This window comes from Mustela nigripes, chromosome 17 (genome assembly GCF_022355385.1).
Source record: "Mustela nigripes isolate SB6536 chromosome 17, MUSNIG.SB6536, whole genome shotgun sequence".
NCBI lineage: Eukaryota > Metazoa > Chordata > Mammalia > Carnivora > Mustelidae > Mustela > Mustela nigripes.
The window spans coordinates 56,700,097-56,719,528 of record NC_081573.1 but is presented as its reverse complement, the minus strand read 5'-3'; the positions used below and the strand labels follow the sequence as shown (position 1 = coordinate 56,719,528).

The window sequence follows — 19,432 nt, the reverse complement described above, 5'->3', positions numbered from 1 at the left end:
GAGCCCGGCCGGCAGCCGGGCCCGGCCTGTGGGCGCCTCCGCCGGCCGCGGGGCCGCGCCGGGCGGCCGCCGCCTCGTCCCGCTTCTCCGCGGAGGCGCCGCGCGGCCGGGCAGGGACCCAGGCCTCCGCCGGCTGCGGGGCCTCCGGGGCCCGGCCGGGCTCAGCATGCCCGGGGTGAAGCTGACCACCCAGGCTTACTGCAAGATGGTGCTGCACGGCGCCAAGTACCCGCACTGCGCCGTCAACGGACTGCTGGTGGCCGAGAAGCAGAAGCCGCGCAAGGAGCACCTGCCGCTGGGCGGCCCGGGCGCCCACCACACCCTCTTCGTGGACTGTATCCCCCTCTTCCACGGCACCCTGGCCCTCGCCCCCATGCTGGAGGTGGCCCTGACCCTGGTAAGCGCGGGCCGGGCGGCCTCCCCTCCGCTCGGGGTCTGCGGCCGAAGAGCGCGGCTTCCGGGCTGCGGCCGCGGGGCGAGGGTCGGGGTGCGGCGCGGGCGTGCGGGGAGGGCTCGGCGCGGGGCCGCTGGTGGAGCAGGAGCCGGGGCGGGTGCTCTTGGGGGCGCGGGCACGGGTCAGGGCGCGGGTCGTGGTCACTTCTTCGAGCCCGCGGCCTGTTTAGAAACAAGCCGCCGCCCACGGGGGCCGCGGCCCCGCAGCGTGGCGGTCCGGACGTAGACGCTGGAGCTTGGTTCCCGCGCTCCGCCCCGGAACGCCTGCCTTGTCTGCCGCGGGTGTAGACGCCGTGGTTCTGGGGACCTCAGTACACCGCACCCCCCGACGCGAGACACGTCCCTAGACGAGGGTAGCCTTGCTGGGGCGGGCGCTCGTCCTCCGCTCACGGAGGACGTCGCGGTCCCCGCTGGTGCCTTAGCCACGCTGCGCCCTTGGGTTCAGTTTGCTTTAAGCTAGCTCTGCCCCCAGCGCGGGGCTTGAACTCCGCACCTCGGGGTCGGGAGCCGGGCGCCCTCTGGAAGCCACCCGGAGTTTCAAAGGCCAAGGGCTCTTTGTGACATTAGAAAGACCTTTTTGGCCAGCGCTCTGGGGTGTCTGCTCCAAGGACGGCCTTACTGCGGTGCGGAGCGGGGGGCTCGAGCGTGGAGATCGGCGGCTGGTAGCGGGGTTGTAGGCTCCGGGGGCTGATCGGGGGCTGATGAGCGGCGGAGGAACGAGCACTTGCGAGTTCCCCCCAGTGGTCACACCCTCCACCTCCCGTAACCTCAGAGCGGCCTCAGCACCTGAGTTGATACTGTTTACCTTTCACTTCAAGGTAAGCTACGTTTGAGGTGTAGGCAGAGCTCCTTTGTCTGTACTTAGCACCAAGCGAAATGAACCCGTCTCATGATTCCCAGAGTTATGACACCCATGGAAGCAGGAAGTACCCGGGGCCAACGGTCCTGCCCCGAGGTTACCGGGCACATCTTTGAGTGCCTGTTAACCGGAGCCGTGGTGTGAATTTCTTCATAGGATCTCCGGGGAGGACATGGGTAAGACGTAGGTATTTAGCCCTTGAAGAAACGTGCTGTCAGTACAGATCATGGCTGAGGTGTGCGTGGGTATAACGCCCGTCTTCACCCACCTGCCTCCATTACTCCGGACGCGCAGGGTGGCTGGAGGTGTGAGGTGCAGTCACTTGCAGGGAGCTGGACTTAACCAGGAGCATGAATGCGAGATTGTTCCGTTTTCCAGCCGCGTGCCAAGCCTGTGCTGGGCTCTGGGTCAAAACCTGCCAAGCACGCGAGCTCACAGGAAGCAGAGAGTACATACCGAGAGTAAGTGGTGCATGGGTTCAAGCAGAAAGTGGTGAGAGGTCCCCAGCTAACCCGGGAAGGCAGGCTAGGCTGCCGGAGAAATGCACATGCAAGGAGTGACACAGTGGGCCAGCCATGGTAACGGCAGGGGCAGGGGAGTGGGTGCGCAGGTAGGGGGAGGTGAAGAGAGAGCATTCAAGGCAGAGGGACCAGTGTGTGCAAAGACCAGAGAAAATGGGGTGGGGAGGGGCGCTGGAGTGTTAAGGGACCAGGGGCAGAGAGGGGTGAGCAGCAGACAGATTGCATTGTGCAGCAGCTTGCAGATCACGCGGAGAAGCTGGGCGCCATCGTGAGGGCCGGGAAGCCACTGGAGGAGAGTGGCACAGCTGGATTTGCGTCCCGCAGTGATGGCTGCAGCCAGGAGACCGGAGGCAGTGGCTGCCCACACTGAGTGCAGTGTGCCTGCAGACGAGACATCGAGAGACCAGGAGGGAGAATCCACAGGACTCGGTGACTAGTCACGTGTGAACAGAGGGAGAAGGAACAAGGGAGACACCTTGGTGTCTGGTTTACGCATGGGAAGACAGTGGTGCCATATATTGAGGGAAAGTGAAGATGATCCAGTGTTGAACGTTGAAAATGGGTCTGGAGTTTAGAAGGTGAGGGGCTGGAGACGTAGGTTGAGAATCAGTATCTTCTCGGTGACCGTTGAAGCTGGGAGAGCAGGCTGTACAGGGCAGCGTGTGGAATGAGGAGGGAGCTGTGCGCAGACGCACGGGGAGCTGTTGCTTCTGTGGGGCGCACGGAAGAGCCAGCCAGCTGACCCAGGAGTAGCCCGAGGGGCCAGGTGTATTGCCTTAAATCCATTCAAAATCCTATCAGAAATACCTAAGCATCTTAAAGACAAACTTGAGCCTCTGGTGGGATCGTGAAAGTATTACTAGTGCTTTTCATCCTTACGCAACCTTCACGGGGTGAAAGCGTCGAGTTACTGTTAGAAGATGTAAACGCAGCACTGGAGGGAATTAGACGCACAAACTACAAGCAACTGCCTTGGAGTCGCTTTATGTGAATTTTCCCCGAGGAGCAGAGCTGCCTCCCAAACCACTTACCAGGGAGGGAAGATGCCCAGAGGAGACCTCGACTCTTAAAATAGCCCGCTGCTATCAGGCTGTTAAGAGGGAGAGGGGCACCGCGTGAGGCCCTGTTTCGGCCTTGGTCCCGTGTCACTCCACTCCGCCCTGACCCTCAGTTTGCAGCACTTCCCCCAGACATGCCCATCAGAGTTTAAGGCTCCCGTCCGGCAAAGTTAAGTCTAAACTAGATTCTCTGCAACAGCATTTTTTTTTTTTTTTTTTTAAAGTGAAGCCCAACTCGGTGCATGAATTCACAACCCTGAGATCAAGACCTGAGCTGAGACGAGGGGTCAGACACGTAACCGACTGAGCCCAGGCTCCCCCTCTGAAAAATTTTTACTGGGTGAAGGTATTTAGGTTTGTGCTGTTCAGCGTGTGACTTAGCAACGTTACAACCTGAAGGCGATGAAAACTCTCGGCATGGGGAGCCATTCTTGATCAGTGTATCAGCCGCGGTAGATGTGATTTTACTAAGGTCTAAATCCATGAAACTATACAACTGAGGCTTTATGCCCAGGCTTTTTTCTACTCAGGGAGTTTCATGTCGTAGTTATTTTTAGTAAGGGGGAAAGACGCACTTGATGCGCGGCCGTCAGAGGGCGGCATCAGATTCCTTTGAAAAGCTTTGCATTATAATTTTCCACTTAAAATCCTTGCATTTCTGGGTGCTTTTCGTTTTAAGTACTTACGCCTGTTATTTATCCTTATAACCCTTTGACGTAGGTAGTGATGGAATTATTTCTAATAGCAAAAATCCATAAAATGTTAGCGGGAAAATTAGCATAGAGCTGCTGTTTCTGTAATCCCTTTTTGTCCTTTTCCCTCGTTGATTTCCTAGTTCTGCGGAGCCGTGTTTGATTGCCTTCTTCCAGGTGACTTTCTTATTTGCCATTTGGTCTGATCCCCTTGATTTCGGCCCAGAATTCTTTCTGCCGCCTCCTGTGTGCCTGCTCTGTGCTCATTTGCGTGGGGCGCTGTCCTCTAGCTCTTCCCCAGCCCTGTTTTCTCTCCAGAACAGTGACATTGACCTGCTAGCCAGGGAGAGGGAGACGGCTGCGCGGGTCCTCTTTTCCGTTCTGCCCTCTGACGTCACCCTCTCCCCTTTGCCTTCAGAGCTCTTTCATGGTTTCAGCTCCGTCCCAGGCCATAGAAAAACCAGCCTCCCACTTGAGAAGGAGCTTTTCTTCTCAGTGAATCTAGCCAGCCCTTTCCTTGGGCTCCCAAGACCTGCTTGTTGCTGCAGTGAGGCTCCCAGACTCCCTCAGCTTTTAAGTGGCAAGTGTGGGAGTGGCGCCCTCCTCAGAGTGGCTCTTACCAGTTCTCTCTTACCTGCTTCGTGGCGATGGCACAGTCGTGTGAGGTAACGGTGCGGATTACAGTGTCACGCATGCAAATACAGGCAGGTGTGCAGAGAGGAGCCGCTCTCCTTGTGCGGAGCTGAGCTGGGAATGAACGAGTAGGGTCCGGTGCCTTGCGCAGCTCTCCTGTGCACCCGAGATGGAACAAACCAGAAAGGCACTGGGCAGAGGGTGGCAGGCTTATGCACGGTAGAAGTGTCCTTCTCCCCCTCTGGAAGGTGAAGGAAACTACAGAGCCAGTGTGAAGTTAGTCCCTGTAGCAGTCAGTTGTAGTAAGTTGACATCAGGTTTCAGGGTGCCGTCCTGAACTGTGGTCTTCGTTTGGATTGTTCACACGATGTGTGGCAGGAGAGCAGGGAAAATGGAAAATGGATTCACAGAGAACAGAGGGACAGCTGCTCAGTTCCTTTGCCGTGACCTGTCCCGCTTGGGCATGAACTGGCTTGACTGAGCCAGCTGCCTCTCAGATCCACTAAAGCTTTTCATTAATGAGCCATTTGGGCTTTCTCCAGGATTCCGGAGCCCCTCGAGCCCTGCCCACCCCATCCTTGCCTCCCCCCGCTCACTCTGCTCGCCTTCTGGCCACCGACTTGTACCACACTCCAGGTCACGCTCACCCAATAAGGTCTGGCGCCATTTCTGAAAGCGCCAAAGAAAATGCTTCCATCTAATTAAAAACTTGTCCACGCAGCCTCTCTGCAGGCTCTGGTACCTGATGGGAGCCCTCGGTTCTACATGCACCCTTTGGTGTTTTCCATTTTTCATTTGTGTGTCTACCTGGACAGCTGTGGACAGGCCGTACATGCCCATCATAAGCATCCTCAGGGGCACCTGGGTGCCTCAGTCATTGAGCCTCTGACTCTTGGTTTGGGCCCAGGTCATGATCTCATGGGTTAGGGGATCGAGCCCCACAGTTCCACACTCAGCGGGGAGTCTGCTTGGGGGGGTCTCTCCCTCTGCCCCTCCCACTGCTCATGCGCGCTCCCTCACTGTCTCTCAAATAAATAAGTCTTTGGGGCGCCTGGGTGGCTCAGTGGGTTAAGCCGCTGCCTTCGGCTCAGGTCATGATCTCGGGGTCCTGGGATCGAGTCCCGCATCGGGCTCTCTGCTCAGCAGGGAGCCTGCTTCCCTTTCTCTCTCTCTGCCTGCCTCTCCGTCTACTTGTGATTTCTCTCTGTCAAATAAATAAATAAAATCTTTTAAAAAAAAATAAATAAATAAATAAATAAATAAGTCTTTAAAAAAAAAAAAAAAAACTAAAATAAGCACCTTTACAGTTAACTTGGTTGTCCTTGCTTGAATCATTCAAAAGTTTTGAAACCAAACCAGAGCTTTTATGACCTGGTTTGCTTTGGGGCAGTCTCTTCAGAGAGTTCTCCTGGAAGTTCAAGGTCATTACGCCATTTTCCTGCTGGACTTGGTTAGGTCCTTATGTTGGTCACAAGAATCACCTTCACGTCAGGTACTTTGTGTGCTCCCTGAGGACAGATGCAGGGTGATACCGTGTGCCTCTGCTGGGGGACAAGTCCCCACTGTACCTCCCTCCCGGGAAGGGTTCTAGAAGCAGCTTGGAGTGCTCACTAAAGACAACTCCTGGAGTGGTCAGAACAGCCGCAGCAGCGAGTAATAATCCGCAGAGTAAATGTAGCTGCAGTCCGCCAGAAGTGGTCCCCAACACGTCTGCATCCTAATGCTCGGAGCCTGTGGCTCTGTGACCTTCCTTGGGAAAGGGACTTTGCAGATGAATTTAAGATAAGGACCCTGAGGCAGGGAGGTGGACCTGGATTATATTCTGGGCCCCTTCCTTCTTAGAAGGAAATAGGAAAGGCAGGATCAGAGGAAGGAGATGTGACTAGGAAGCAGAGGCCAGAGTGATGTGGTCACCTGCAAGGAATGTGAGTGACCTCTAGAGGGAGGACGACACAAGGAGTGGATTCTCCCCTAGAGCTTCTAGAAGGAATCAGTCCCTCTGGCTCTATTTATTTATTTATTTATTTATTTTAAAGATTTTGTTTCTTTGAGAGAGGGAGGGAGCACAGAGGAAAAAGTAGACTCCCTGCTGAGCAGAGAGCCCCATGCTGGGCTTGATCCCAACACCCTGAGATCAGGAACTGAACCGAAGGCAGGCACGCTTAACTGACTGAGCCACCAGATGCCCTTATGCTGACCCATTTTAGACTTATCTTTAGTTCTGACTCTGGATAAAGGTACAGGCGTCATCAGAGAGTCAGGAGAGGGAGGCCCAAGTGGTCAGCGAGGACACACTCAAGAGGCTGGTCTTCGAGTAGACGCAAAGGCTGAGAGGGCTCCACTGAAGGGGAGGCTGGTCTTTGGGGTTTGAGGTCAGGGAATGCGGCGGATGCCAGATTTTAGAGCCAGGCTATGCCCTTTGGTGCTGCAAAGAGACCGGTTTAGAGGAAAAGGAAAGAAATTGCCACGGTAAGCAGCAAGAGAAAGTTTCTGGAACCCGTTCCTTTAAGAGGTGATGGAAGCAAAATGTAAGTGATTTGGAAGTAATTGGTAACAAAGTTACAGTTAAAGAGCCATTGTAAATATTTTGAAGACATAGCCCTAATCTTTTGGGTGGGTGACCAAAACATATAATTGGTTCAGTGAGCCTTGGTTTTGACCCAATATGGTAATTTGTGAGCTCTTAGGAGGCCAGAATTATTATTCTAATCCTTGTGTGAGCCAGGGAACCTTGGACTGTAACCCTCTTGTGAAGTCTGCTTTTAGTCATAAGGAACACTTTGCCTGAGCCCCAAACTAGAATCCAAGAAAAAAAGTAATACAGCCATGTTTTTTGAAAAAGAAGAGTATTGTTAACTAGTTAATTTGCTCTGAAAAACTATTAATTTTATTTTCTCTTCTGCAGACTGAGAATAGAATTTATCGCAGTATATTATTAAAATTCCATTATGGCAAAAACAGGATGACATTTTGTTGTTTTTAGTAATGACATTAGACCTGCAGGAAGTTAAATCTGATGCGGGAAGAGTGGCATTATAAAACAGACAAACGCTTTTACAGGGAGTTGAGTGGAAGAGAGTGTGTTTGTGCATGCCTGTGTACACACCCATGTACCCGTGTACCCCATACACTAACATGAAGTGTTTCTGTGGTTTGTTGCTAGGAAGACAGAGATTTAAATACGACATAAAAAGACTTAGCTTCAAGAGACCAAGGTCCCCATTCTGGTCCTGCTCCGTGGCTGTGCAAACTTAGGGCACCTCTAGCTTTAGTTTGCTTATCTGTGGAGGCTTGACCCCAGGAGCACAAGGGCTGCTCAAGCCCCAGAATGCCTCCATTCTTTCTGTCTTAAGAGCTGGTGGGTAAAAATGGCCCCACCTCCCCACGGCGCCACACCTGCACTGTGTGTGTGGGCACTGTATCCCCAGTGAGGTTGAGGCCACGCTCTCCTGTTTTCTTTGGCCTCCCACAGACCATAGACAACAAGCTGGTGTGACCTTTCTCCTGGGAAAGAGGACTCAGAGATTAAACTGTCTCTTGTCCCAACATTGGAGTTATGGGGGTGGGGCCAAGGTCTCCTGTGTTTATTAAGAGGTGACATTTAAGGGAAAGTCACTCATCTTTTCCTCCCAATTTCTGTTTCCCATTCAGATTGACTCATGGTGCAAAGATAATAGCTACGTGATTGCCGGTTATTATCAAGCTAACGAACGAGTCAAGGATGCCAGGTATGTCTGTGCAAAAACCCTGTGGTCTGAGGGAATGATCGTGGGTCAGATAGTCTCTGATGTGCCTTTTGACCTTCTGTAGGCTCTGTGAGAACAAAACCCCTCCCTGCGTTCTGTGCTTGTTTCTAGTATTTGAGAGGAACTGTGATGTGGGTAATTCCAAACAAGAGAAATCCTAACAGTTACATTAATTTGGGATTGTGTTTGTATCTTCTTTATTTTTGCTTGGAGGGAGTTCATGCAATGAAAGCAACAGCCAGGGGCCTGTGATTTCTGTCCCAGCTAGGAATGGTGTGGGGCAGAACATCAGGAAAGAATACTGCTCTCCTGGGGACAGAGAAGAACTTTTGGACTCGGTGCTCTTGGGATCTGGTACTGGGAGGAAGATGTGAGGCTAGCAGCTTCCTTCACATGGGCCTCTGGTTCTCACTGAGCAAGGCTGAGGACTTGGTGTGCTGTCTCACTGGAAAAACCGATGACACACTGGAGTTCGGATGATTTGGGAAGGGCTCATCATTGATTGTAACCTAAGGTCTGGCCGTGTGCGCACACGGAGGGTAGTGGTGTGACGGAAGGCGGTACCATCCCCGGGCCCGGAGGGACAGGGAAGGGGGAGTGTGGCAAAGAAGTCCACATCAAAGGAAGCAGTGCCTCTTGGTTTAGGGCCACGGCCAGCAGCCAGCCTGCTGTGTGTGACCTGTTAGGGAAAGCCCCAGAAGAGTCACTACCCTGACCTCCCTGGGATTTCCACCAGCCGGAAGCCAGGAGCAGATAGGAGGTCCCCCGCATGGCGCTCTCCTGCTCTCCTCACGTTGTCAGAGAGTGCTGGCTGACTTCTGAGTCCAGGCGTCCAGGGGCTGCAGTAGAGGGTCCCAGACCAAAGCCCCACCTGGAGTTCTGCGCAGCAGCTTAGCGAAGGCGAGAGGGCGGACTCGGCAGTGTGTTTGGAAATACACGGTGAGCTGGTGCCTAAGTGCTGGTAAGGATGAGGCGCCAGTGCCCCGGGCAGGACTTGGAGGGAGGCGGGGTAGCCAGCGAGGTGCTGGGCTCTACACAGCCCCGTTAAAGCCCCTGCTTGGACAACCACACACGGGGCCTCTGTGGTCCCAGGACCCACCGCTCCCCCAGGACCCCTTCTCCATCTGCTGCTATCCGCCTCCCAGGCATGGACGACTCTGTCTCTGACCCGGAGCCTATGCCCAAGGGCCCTTGTCGGTACTGGTCTTTGTTACACGGAAGACGGACCCCAGGCCAGGCTCTGCAGGGCAAAAGCTAAACACAGTTGGCCTTTGCCCTCAGGTTGCTGGAGGGACCGTGAGAGATGCTGCCGGCCCAGCGCTCTGCTGCCCGGCGGGGCCACGAGCCCTGAGGCGGGTGCAGAGGCTGTGACAGCAAGCGCAGTGAGGAAGTCCTCCCCTGGGGTCACCAGAGAAGCCCTCGGGGAGGGCTGTCGTCTGAATGCCCGGGAGAGTCTTGTCGAGTGCCCATGTGAGGAGCAGGAGGGAAGAGTGTCCGGAGAGGGGCTTCGTGCGGTGGACACCAGGTGGACTTGGGAGCGTCACTTCGTAAGCAGCGGGGAGCTGTCCTTGGAAGGAGGGTTCCCTGAACCGAGCGGTTCTTAGCCGCTCTTGCAGAAAGACCAGGGGACCAGGCAGGAGGTGATGGCACCAGTTTGTCAAGGGTGAGGCCTCCCTTTCCACCCACTTCTCCCCAAATCCCCACCTCACATGGTTGCCCCAGACGGATGTGCATGGCTCTCACCTGGGTGCCTCATTTGGCTCACGCTACTCCCATCTTCCTGCCTCTGTTCAGACCTCATTCTAGCCCCGCCCAGAAGTCTCCTACCCAGACAGCATTTTCGTGCTGCTCGGAGCTTCTAGACTTTTCTGGTACCTTCAGCTGCTCTGCTTAGGAGCTTTTGCATTCCCCCATCACTATGTTTATCTACCTACTAACAGCCCATTGCCAGGTCTGTAGGGGATTAAACATGAGCCGGGGGACAAGAGTGCCCGATCACCCTTGAGTCCCTCTGGTGAGTGCCTGCTGGATGTAGGGGTTCAGTCCTCAGGATGTGTGGGCCGGTGCTGTGTTAGGATTTACTGGCGCTGTCCTGTCTAACCCTCCCAAGGACACTCAGGTGAAGAAAGTAGCCAGAGATGGTCACTGCACAAAGGCCACACGGCTTGGAAGCTCAGGAGCTGAGATCACACTAATTTCCTCCGCTAGTACTATCTGCCTCTGCCTAGAAAACCGCCACTTCTCTCTTCAACCAGACTTGGCTAAAAATTTCCTCTTTTTTTAGAAATATCAGTTGATTGGATCGCCTGGGTCGCTCAGTCGGTTAAGTGTCTGCTTTCGGCTCAGGTCATGATCCCAGAGTTCTGGAATCAAGCCTCGCATTGGGCTCCCTACTCAGCAGGGAACCTGCTTCTCCCTCTCCCCGCTACTCCCCCTGCTTGTGTGTGTGTGTGCACGCGCTCTGTCAAATAAATAAAATCTTTAAATACATATACATACATCTTTACAAGTGAGACACACACACACACATATATATGTAGATCAGCTGATTAACAGTGTCTCATAGCATGAGCCTTAAAACCAGGTAGACTTGGATTCAAATCATAGGTGACTTACTAGTTTACCTCTTGGGCCTCAGTGGTCCTACCTGTGAAATGGTAGTAAAAGCTCATGCCTCCGAAATTGGTCTTGAGGACAAAGTGAAGCAACATAAACCGTCTTTAGCTTCGTGCTTGGTTCAAAGTACAGGTTTGTACTATTACTAGTCCTGTGTATACTTTTTTCTAAAAAGGGTCATTCAAACAAACTGTTGGGACTACACCAAAATAAAAAGGTTTTGCCTGGCAAAGGGAACCATCATCAGAACAAAAAGGCAGGCTAGTAAGTGGGAGAAGATTTATGGAAATGATTATCCTATAAGGGGTCAGTATCCAAAATATATAAACAAACAACACCCAAACAAACAAAAATGGACAGAGGATCTGAATAGATGTTTTTCCAAAGAAGACATGCAGATAGCACAAGAGACTCGAGAGAGATTGGTCAGCACCACTGATGGTCAGGGAAGTGCCTATCAAAACCACAACGAGATGTCACCTCCCGCCCATCAGAATGGCTGGGATCAAATGCACAAATACCAAGCGTGGGCGAGGGCGTAGAGAAAAATCCCCTGCACTGATGGTGGCAATGCAGCCTCTGTGGGAAACAGTGTGGAGGGTCCCAAAAAGTTAAAAATAGAAATACCCTATGATCCACTAATTCCACTAATAGATAATTAACCAAAGAAGATGAGAATGAAAACACTAATTAAGAAAAATATGTACACCACGGTGTTTGTCATAGCACTGTTCCTAACAGGCATGGAAGCAGCTCCTGTGTCCGTCCGTGAATGAATGGACCTGGAAGACACGGCGTGTATTTACATAGACTCAGCCTGAAACTGTAGGAGATCTAGCTGTAGTTTTCCGAAACACGGATGGACTTACAGGGCATTAAGCTAAGTGAAATAAATCAGACAAGAGAAAGACAATACCTTGTGATTTCCCTTACGTGTGGAATCTAAAAAACAGAACAGTTCTTGGAGTGCCTGGCTGGCTCAGTCGGTGGAATGCACAGTCGTGAGTTGGGCCCCATGTTGAGTGTAGAGATTACTTTTTTTTTTTTTTTTTTTTTTTTTAATTTTTTTGGGGGAGGGGGGGGCCACAAGGTGGGGGGGGGGGGGGGGCAGGCTCCTCGCCCAGCAGAGAGCCCAATGCGGGGCTCGATCCCAGGACCCTGAGATCATGACCTGGGCCGAAGTCAGAGGCTTAACCCACTGAGCCATCCAGGCGCCTGGAGTGTAGAGATTACTTAAAAATAAAAACCTTTGAGGGGCACCTGGGTGGCTCAGCGGGTTAGAGCCTCTGCCTTCAGCTCGGGTCATGATCCCAGGGTCTTGGGATCGAGCCCCGCATGGAGCTCTCTGCTCAGCAGGGAGCCTTCCTCCTCTCTCTCTCTCTGCCTGCTTCTCTGCCTACTTGTGATCTCTGTCTGTCAATAAATAAATAGATAGATAGATAGATAGATCTTTTAGAAAATAAATAAATAGGGGCACCTGGGTGGCTCAGTGGGTTAAGCCGCTGCCTTCAGCTCAGGTCATGATCTCAGGGTCCTGGGATCTAGCCCCGCATCGGGCTCTCTGCTCAGCAGGGAGCCTGCTTCCCTCTCTCTCTGCCTGCCTCTCTGCCTACTTGTGATTTCTCTCTGTCAAATAAATAAATAAAATCTTTTTAAAAAAAAGAAAAAGAAAATAAATAAATAAAAACCTTTGAGGGGCGCCTGCGTGGCTCAGTGGGTTAAGCCTCTGCCTCAGCTCAGGTCATGATCCCAGGGTGCTGGGATGGAGCCTCACATAAGGCTCTCTGCTCGGCGGGGAGCCTTCTTCCCCTGCTCTCTTTGCCTGCCTCTTTGCCTGCTTGTGATCTCCGCCTGTCAAATAAATAAGTAAATAAAATCTTATTAGAAAATAAATAAAAAATAAAAATCTTTGAAATAGATATGAGAAATTAATTAAATTAAAAAGGCTCTTAATTGCAGAGAACAACCTAGTGGTCGCCAGAGGGGAGGTGGATGGGGGATTGGGGAAAATAGGTAAAGGGGATTAAGAGGTACAAACCCGCTACAGATGAGTCACAGAGATGAAAAGTACAGCATTAGAAACATTGTTTGTTTTTTGTTGTTTGTTTTTTGTTTTTAAAAAAAAGGTCAGTGAGCTTTTTATGTTATAAAAAGAAATGTAAGGTGCTTGTAACAGTTTCGCTTGATTACTAAACTCTAGGTCATTGTGTCGAGTTTTATTGTAGCACTTCCTAATTGCTGGGGTTTGCTTTGTGATTTACATATCATGTGGATAAATGTCAGTACCAGGCACAGCACACTGGTCTGAAATTAGATGCTCAGTAAAAAGCTTTCAGGTCGGGATTGGTCAGGCAAATGCCTAGCTTCATGCTAGTTGGGAGGGGGAAATGGACAAAGCAGTCTCTGCCTCGTGGTGCCCTTAGTTTTATTTGACGGCTGAGGCTTCTGGGGAGCAGAGTTGATACAGCCTAGTAAGCAAAGTAGTGACCTTACTGTCATAGCGTGACAGTCCTACATTAGGAATGCAGTTAGGATTGGGGGAGGTCAGTATTTGAGACAAAGTGCATTAATACCAAAAAATGTAGACAAAATTGGCAGTTCTTTCAAATACTTTTTCAGTTTATTAACTATAATCTTATAAACTCTTTTCAAAAGAGTACATTTCAGGGGTACCTGGGTGGCTTAGTTGGTTAAGCGTCTGCCTTTGGCTCAGTCATGATCCCAGGGTCCTGGGATAGAGCCCCAATCAGGCTCCCTGCTCTGCGGGAAGCCTGTTTCTCCCTCTCCCACACCCTCTGCCTGTGTTCCCTCTCTCACTTTGTCTCTCTCTGTCAAATAAATAAATAAAATCTTTAAAAAGGAAAAAAAAAAAAAGGAATACATCTTAGAGGTACCAGTGTGGCTCAGTCAGTTGAGCATCTATCTTCAGCTCAGGTCATGATCCCAGGGTCCTGGGATAGAGCCCCACATTGGGCTCCCTGCTCAGCAGGGATCCTGCTTCTCCCTCTCCTTCTGTCCCTCCCCACCCCTGCTTGTGTTCTCTTTTTCTCTCAAATAAATAAAATCTTTTTTAAAAATTTTAAATTTGAGTTCTTGGGCATCTGAAGTGGTAGTTCTTGTTTTTGATGAATGTTTCTTGACACCTTTCCTGATAAAAGTCACTGGCCACCATGATCATCATAAGTGTTAAGATGATAGTTTTGTAAGTTTCTTTATGGCAGATGCTTTATGCAAATGCTCACTTCTTTTCCCTTTGCACCTGAGGTGTGAACGAGCCAGGGACAGGAGTGTGTGTTGTCCACATTTTGTGGAAGAACAGGCGGGCCTCCGTGGCTCCAGTCCTGATTGTTGCCTTTGCCGTCTGAGCCGCGGGAACTGTGCGCCTCCCAGCTCCTGGGAAACACAGTGTAGCTCTGCTGTCCTTTGCACACCTTTCCGTGGTGGCCTGGGGGACAGGAACCCCTGGGGCCCTTTCTCTTTGAAGCTGCCTTGTTGTTTTATTTTTCCTAATTCTGTAGACTTACAGTCAGCACATCACTACAGATTCTCAGTTTTGAACCTAAAACACTATTAATCTGGGGCACCTGGGTGGCTCAGTGGGTTAAAGCCTCTGCCTTCAGCTCAGTTCATGATCCCAGGGTCCTGGGATCGAGCCCCACATCGGTCTCTCTGCTCGGCAGGGAGCCTGCTTTCCCTCTCCCTGTTTCTGCCTGCCTCTCTGCCTACTTGTGTGATCTCTGTCTGTGAAATAAATAAATTAAATCTTTTTAAAAAAAAAAAAAAGGACTATTAATCTGCCTTTTTTTTTTTTCCAGCTCAGTCACTACATAATTGTATAGTATGTTTCCTTAAGTAAACCGGCAATTATCAATGTGTTTTTATGGCCGTTAAAATATACTCGGCTCAGCCCTTGCTTCAAAAGCAGCGGCTCTCATTGTGCTGGGAAGATAAGATGCACGAAAAGTCGACTGTGTGCTGAGGAGTAGGTGTTAAAGCACTTTACAAATGAACGGTTTAGAGACAGGACAGTGTGGCAAGAGCTCCCACAGAGGACGGTGTTTTCTGGGCGTGAAAGATGGGAAGCGATGCAGTCAGCAGAGACCGATGTGGAAGGGCATCCCAGCAGGGAGCAGTGGGAGTGAGGGGAGGGGCGTGTGGGGGAGACCGTCTGTAGACCGCTCCCCCGAAATTAAAGACGCACAAGACTGCGTCTGTGAGCAGGAGCGGCGGCTAGGTCCGCGGGGAGAAAGACCTGGCTCTCCCAGGCTGAGGACATCACAAGCAGTGGAGGCCAGCAGGGAACAGGATAGAAGTTTCACTTCAGGAAAATGGATCTAAAGAGAGTTTTCAGGATACATGAACTAAGAAGAGCCTAGAAATTGAGACCAGTTAGGAAGCAATTTTGGAAACCCAGATACGGAGCGAACACCTGAACACAGCAGATGGCAGGGTGACCAGAGGAGGCGGAGGCAAGGAGCGGGTCTGCAGCCCCGCCGGTGTCCAGCCCTGGTGAGGGGCCAAAGACGAGTAGCAGATCCCAGAACCTAGAGCAGGCTGGCAGCCCAGATGCAGGGGACTCTAGCTGGGTGACCAGGGAGGGTGGGGGTGCTTGGCAGGCCTCCAGGGTACTGCCCCTTGAAGGTAAGGGGCAGGCGCCAGATTGCACAGTGCGGTGACCAAGTGGCACCAAGGGACAAGACTGTCAGTTCATTAAAGTATTTCAATAAAATATATTAATAATATTAATATATTAAAGTTTAATCAGAAATATGGTTGAGGGGCAGCTGGGTGGCTCAGTGGGTTAAAGCCTCTGCCTTCGGCTCAGATCATGATCCCAGGGTCCTGGGATCTCTGCTCGGCAGGGAGCCTGCTTCCTCCTCTCCTTCTGCCTGGCTCTCTGCCTGCTTGTGATCTCTGTTAAATAAATAAGTAAAATCTTTTTTAAAATTTTAAAAAATAAATAAATAAAGATGCCTCTTCCGGAACGCACTGACGTGCTTTGCACCATGCTTCCCATCGCCCTTTCCTTGGCACAAGGTCACCTCTGAGGGTCATGAGGAGCGCACAAGTGAGGGGCGCCGCCCTTAGTGGCCGTGCCTGTGAGCCCCGCCTTGGGGAGGCTGTGCATGGCAGCGGAAGCTGGCTCGCAGTCGACTCACTGCCACGTCTTTTGCAGTCCGAACCAGGTCGCAGAAAAGGTGGCCTCCAGAATCGCCGAGGGCTTCAGCGATACGGCTCTCATCATGGTGAGTCCCTCTTGGGTGCGGCGGTGTTCTCAATTGCCAGGACGACTGCTGAGCGTCCTCTCGCTAACATGGAGATGGAGCCCTGAGCCGTCTTCTGTGCAGGCGTTCCGGCAGCCCAGTGCTGCCCTCTGTGGTCTCCTCCCGCTGCAGAGCCGGGCCTGCTGAATCCCAGGCTCGCTCCATGTCTCCACAGCTGGGGCGGTGGGGGGGGCATTCCTGCTCAGTGGCTCTCAAAGTGGGGTTCTGTGCCAGCCGCATCAGCGCCGCTTGGGAACTTGTCAGAAGTGCAGATCCTCGGGTCCCAGGTGGCTGCTTCAATAAGCTTCCAGATGATTCTGACTCACGCTCAAGCGCAAGGGCCACTGAATTAGCCGACCGCCCACAGGGAAAGAAGAAGTCAGGTAGACAGTAGCGAACATCAAAAGCCTTGTTAAACGGGCTCCGTTCAGACAGGATTCGAGCAGGGAGAGAAGTAGTACTCAGAAGCTCCGCTGTCGTGGACACCCTGTAGCCCTGCGTGTGTTCTGCATAGCGCACGGTTAGCCTCGGACCACGTGCGCGGCGGGACCGCACGCATTGGATTTGCAGTGTCTGCGCCCCAGTGCGAGCAGCCCTGCGGAGCCGGGCCGGCCGCCGGCTCTTTGTTAGCCGTGTTCACGAGTGCGTCCTCTGTCTTGTGCACAGGTGGACAACACTAAGTTCACGATGGACTGCGTGGTGCCTACGATCCACGTGTACGAACACCACGAAAACAGATGGCGGTGCAGGGACCCACACTAGTGAGTGCCGCGCTCTCGCGATGACCTGTGCGCGGCGGGGGGCGGGGGGGTGCTGCTCCCGGGTACCCAGTGCCCCCAGGAGGTTGGCCCTGGCCTTCTGCTTTTAAGTTGGCACGTTCTCCGGGGCAGTGTACAAACAACAGAAATCCTGCATGCTCCCCGGCTCCTGAGAGAGCCTGAGTGTTCCTCCCGGGCTTCTGCTCCCCGCCCAGGGGCGCCACTCTCGGCATTTGCTTTGGTCATTTATAATCACACCGCCCTCCAGCATCTTCAGATTTTCCTCTGGAGGGGGTCTCTTTCATGTGGTCACCGTGCTGCGTAGTCTGTATGCACATCTGTGTGTTTGAAACATGCGTGTTCGCTGCCATTCGCCATTGTCCCCCTTCGTGCCACTGGGTGTGCCGCCGGTTTTCTGATCCTCTGTCAGAAAGCCGCCTGTTTCTCACCGAGAGGCTGATCTCTCCGGTTTCACCTCGTAGTGATTACTGCGAAGACTGGCCGGAGGCGCAGAGGATCTCCGCGGCGCTCCTGGACAGCCGGTCCTATGAAGCTCTTGTGGATTTCGATAACCACCTGGACGACATTCGGAATGACTGGACCAACCCAGAGATCAATAAAGCTGTTCTGCATCTGTGCTAGGGAGGGGTTTGGTGACTGCTCTCTGCATTTCCACTACACTGGGGAAGAAAGCTATTTTTAAATGTAAATAAGATCTCTCCTAGCCTGTGTGGAAAGCTGACCGTTTTCAGAGGTGGCACATGCCCGGACAGAGGCCAACTGTCCATCAGCCGTCTTTTTAATGCAGAGTCTAGAGAGGGGCAGACTGTCCCCTCTGACCTCCCTGTGGGGTCCTTCCCACTTGTATGTTGCTCTGACCTCCAAATCAAAGCTGTTTCTGCTCGTCCGAGATTGTTCCTATTAAACAGTTTTAACTAACCTTTTACAATCTGGAGAGAATACTTTTTAAGGCTTATGAACTACCTTTTAAAGAAAAAAAGAAAAAAGCCCAGATCTTATACTTGTGTGAGTGTTTGTGAGTTTTCATCCCATCGGGTTCGTGTCGTCCAGGCCCGGGCCTGAGTGCGCGCGGCTGCTGAGTGCGCGTGGCTGTGAACAGAGCCGCTCCAAGCCGTCGCGACCACACAGTGGGAATAATGCCACTGTTGCCTGAGAAACCTTCATCGTTAAGGGTAAAAACAGCGCCGCGGGTAACGGGAACATGGATGGGAGCAGAGTGTAATGCTTCTCAGTCAGACAGAAAGCTTGTAAACCGGTGGAATCAAAACAGGGAAAATGGAATTGTGTTAAGATGGTCTTTAAAGGGGCGCCTGGGTGGCTCAGTGGGTTAAGGCTCTGCCTTCGGCTCAGGTCATGATCCCGGGGTCCTGGGATGAAGCCCCAAGTCGGGCTCTCTGCTCAGCAGGGAGCCTGCTTCCCTTCTCTCTCTCTCTGCCTGCCTCTCTGCCTACTTGTGATCTCTGTCAAATAAATAAATAAAATCTTTTTTTTTTTTTAAGATGGTCTTTAAAAGGCAAAAATCAGTTCCAGCTCCTAACTCACTTCCGTGCTTATCGTAAGTGATTCTAATCTGTTCTCAGAATAATTTTTTCTTCTGTATTTGAAGCAACAGAAGCCAAATAAAACTTGGACCCCCCGAGTTTTGCAGAGCACTCTGTAGTGTGTATGGTCGGAACCCTGGGTGAGGCTTTTAAACACCCTCCTGGGAGATCATGGGGAGACTTGGTGGTTCTGCTGCATTTTTTCTTTCCTAGATGAGTCATTTCCTCCACCCTTTCTTCAGATACATCCCCTTAATTTTTGAAGCTGGTGTTACTTTGTGTGCGGACACCGATGGAGGGGTGACGGGTGGGCACGCTCTCTCCCTCACTCCCCGCCTTGGAGGCCTGTCCCGTTACAGATGGAGCGCGGTGAGCGGTCTCGCTCCCCCTGGGCTCAAGTGTGTTTCAGAAAGGGAGAAGGATGGCCTCCGGCCTTTACCTGGATTAAATGCTCTTTTCCTGGATTAAACAGAGTCTGTGCTCCCTGCAGCCCCAGGTCAGGAACTGGCAGAGCCATCCCGAATGAAGGTATGGCTAAGGCCAGTTTGCAGGCGTTGCGTTTTGAAGACCTACTGCTTTTCCCGCATTTTCACCTCTCCCCGCAACGCTTGTGCTTGCTTTTCCCACACGCTTTCCAGGAGCGTTGTGCTGCCCTCCGGTTCGGATTTCGGCCTAGACCCAGGCCCCCCTTTCTGTGGCTGAGTCAGGCGTATGTTTTCAGAAGAACGTGTATTAAATATTCCAAAAGGAAGAATGTATCCTTAAAAAAAAAACAACCAGATTTCCAAAGCGCAGATGCCACCTCCTATATCCTTGTGAAAACAGAGGAAGCCAGCCGGGGCTCCCTCCCGCTCACCTCCAGGGCCTCGCTCTGGGGTCTCGGGGCCCTCAGGCTCCCTGGCCTTGAGAACCAGCTTCTTGTTTCCCTCCCAGGGATGAAGGTGAGAATCTGCCACGTAGCTGCACATGCATAGTCATCCTCTGCCTTTTGATAGAAAAGACTTAAAGAACTGGCACAACGTGTATTCCTAAGTAGTTCTTTCGCACTTGACTCGAAGGGATGGGGCGGGGTGGGGGTGTAGAACTACCCCTCAGAGCTAGCCACATGCTTCACATCATTTAGGTGGGCCTGGTCTCTTCCACGACCCCCACCCAGTAAGAAATGAGAGGAACAGATGAATTATTAACGGATGTAAATGTCATTTCCATTTCTAATCACCGTGGCCTTTAAGAAGGAAGGACACTGAAAGTGGAAAGTCTCCGAGAACTT

At 52.1% G+C, this 19,432-nt stretch overlaps 1 protein-coding gene across 1 annotated transcript; it reads left to right on the top strand.

The window, feature by feature from the left end:
- Positions 1–84: 84 nt before the first annotated feature.
- Positions 85–17,543, top strand: EMC8 (ER membrane protein complex subunit 8). Its single transcript, XM_059383892.1, has 5 exons — positions 85–397; positions 7,868–7,944; positions 15,755–15,824; positions 16,509–16,603; positions 17,083–17,543. The coding sequence occupies exons 1-5, from the start codon at positions 167–169 to the stop codon at positions 17,240–17,242; spliced, it is 633 nt and encodes a 210-aa protein (XP_059239875.1). The 5' UTR covers positions 85–166; the 3' UTR covers positions 17,243–17,543.
- The last annotated feature ends 1,889 nt before the right edge of the window (positions 17,544–19,432 follow it).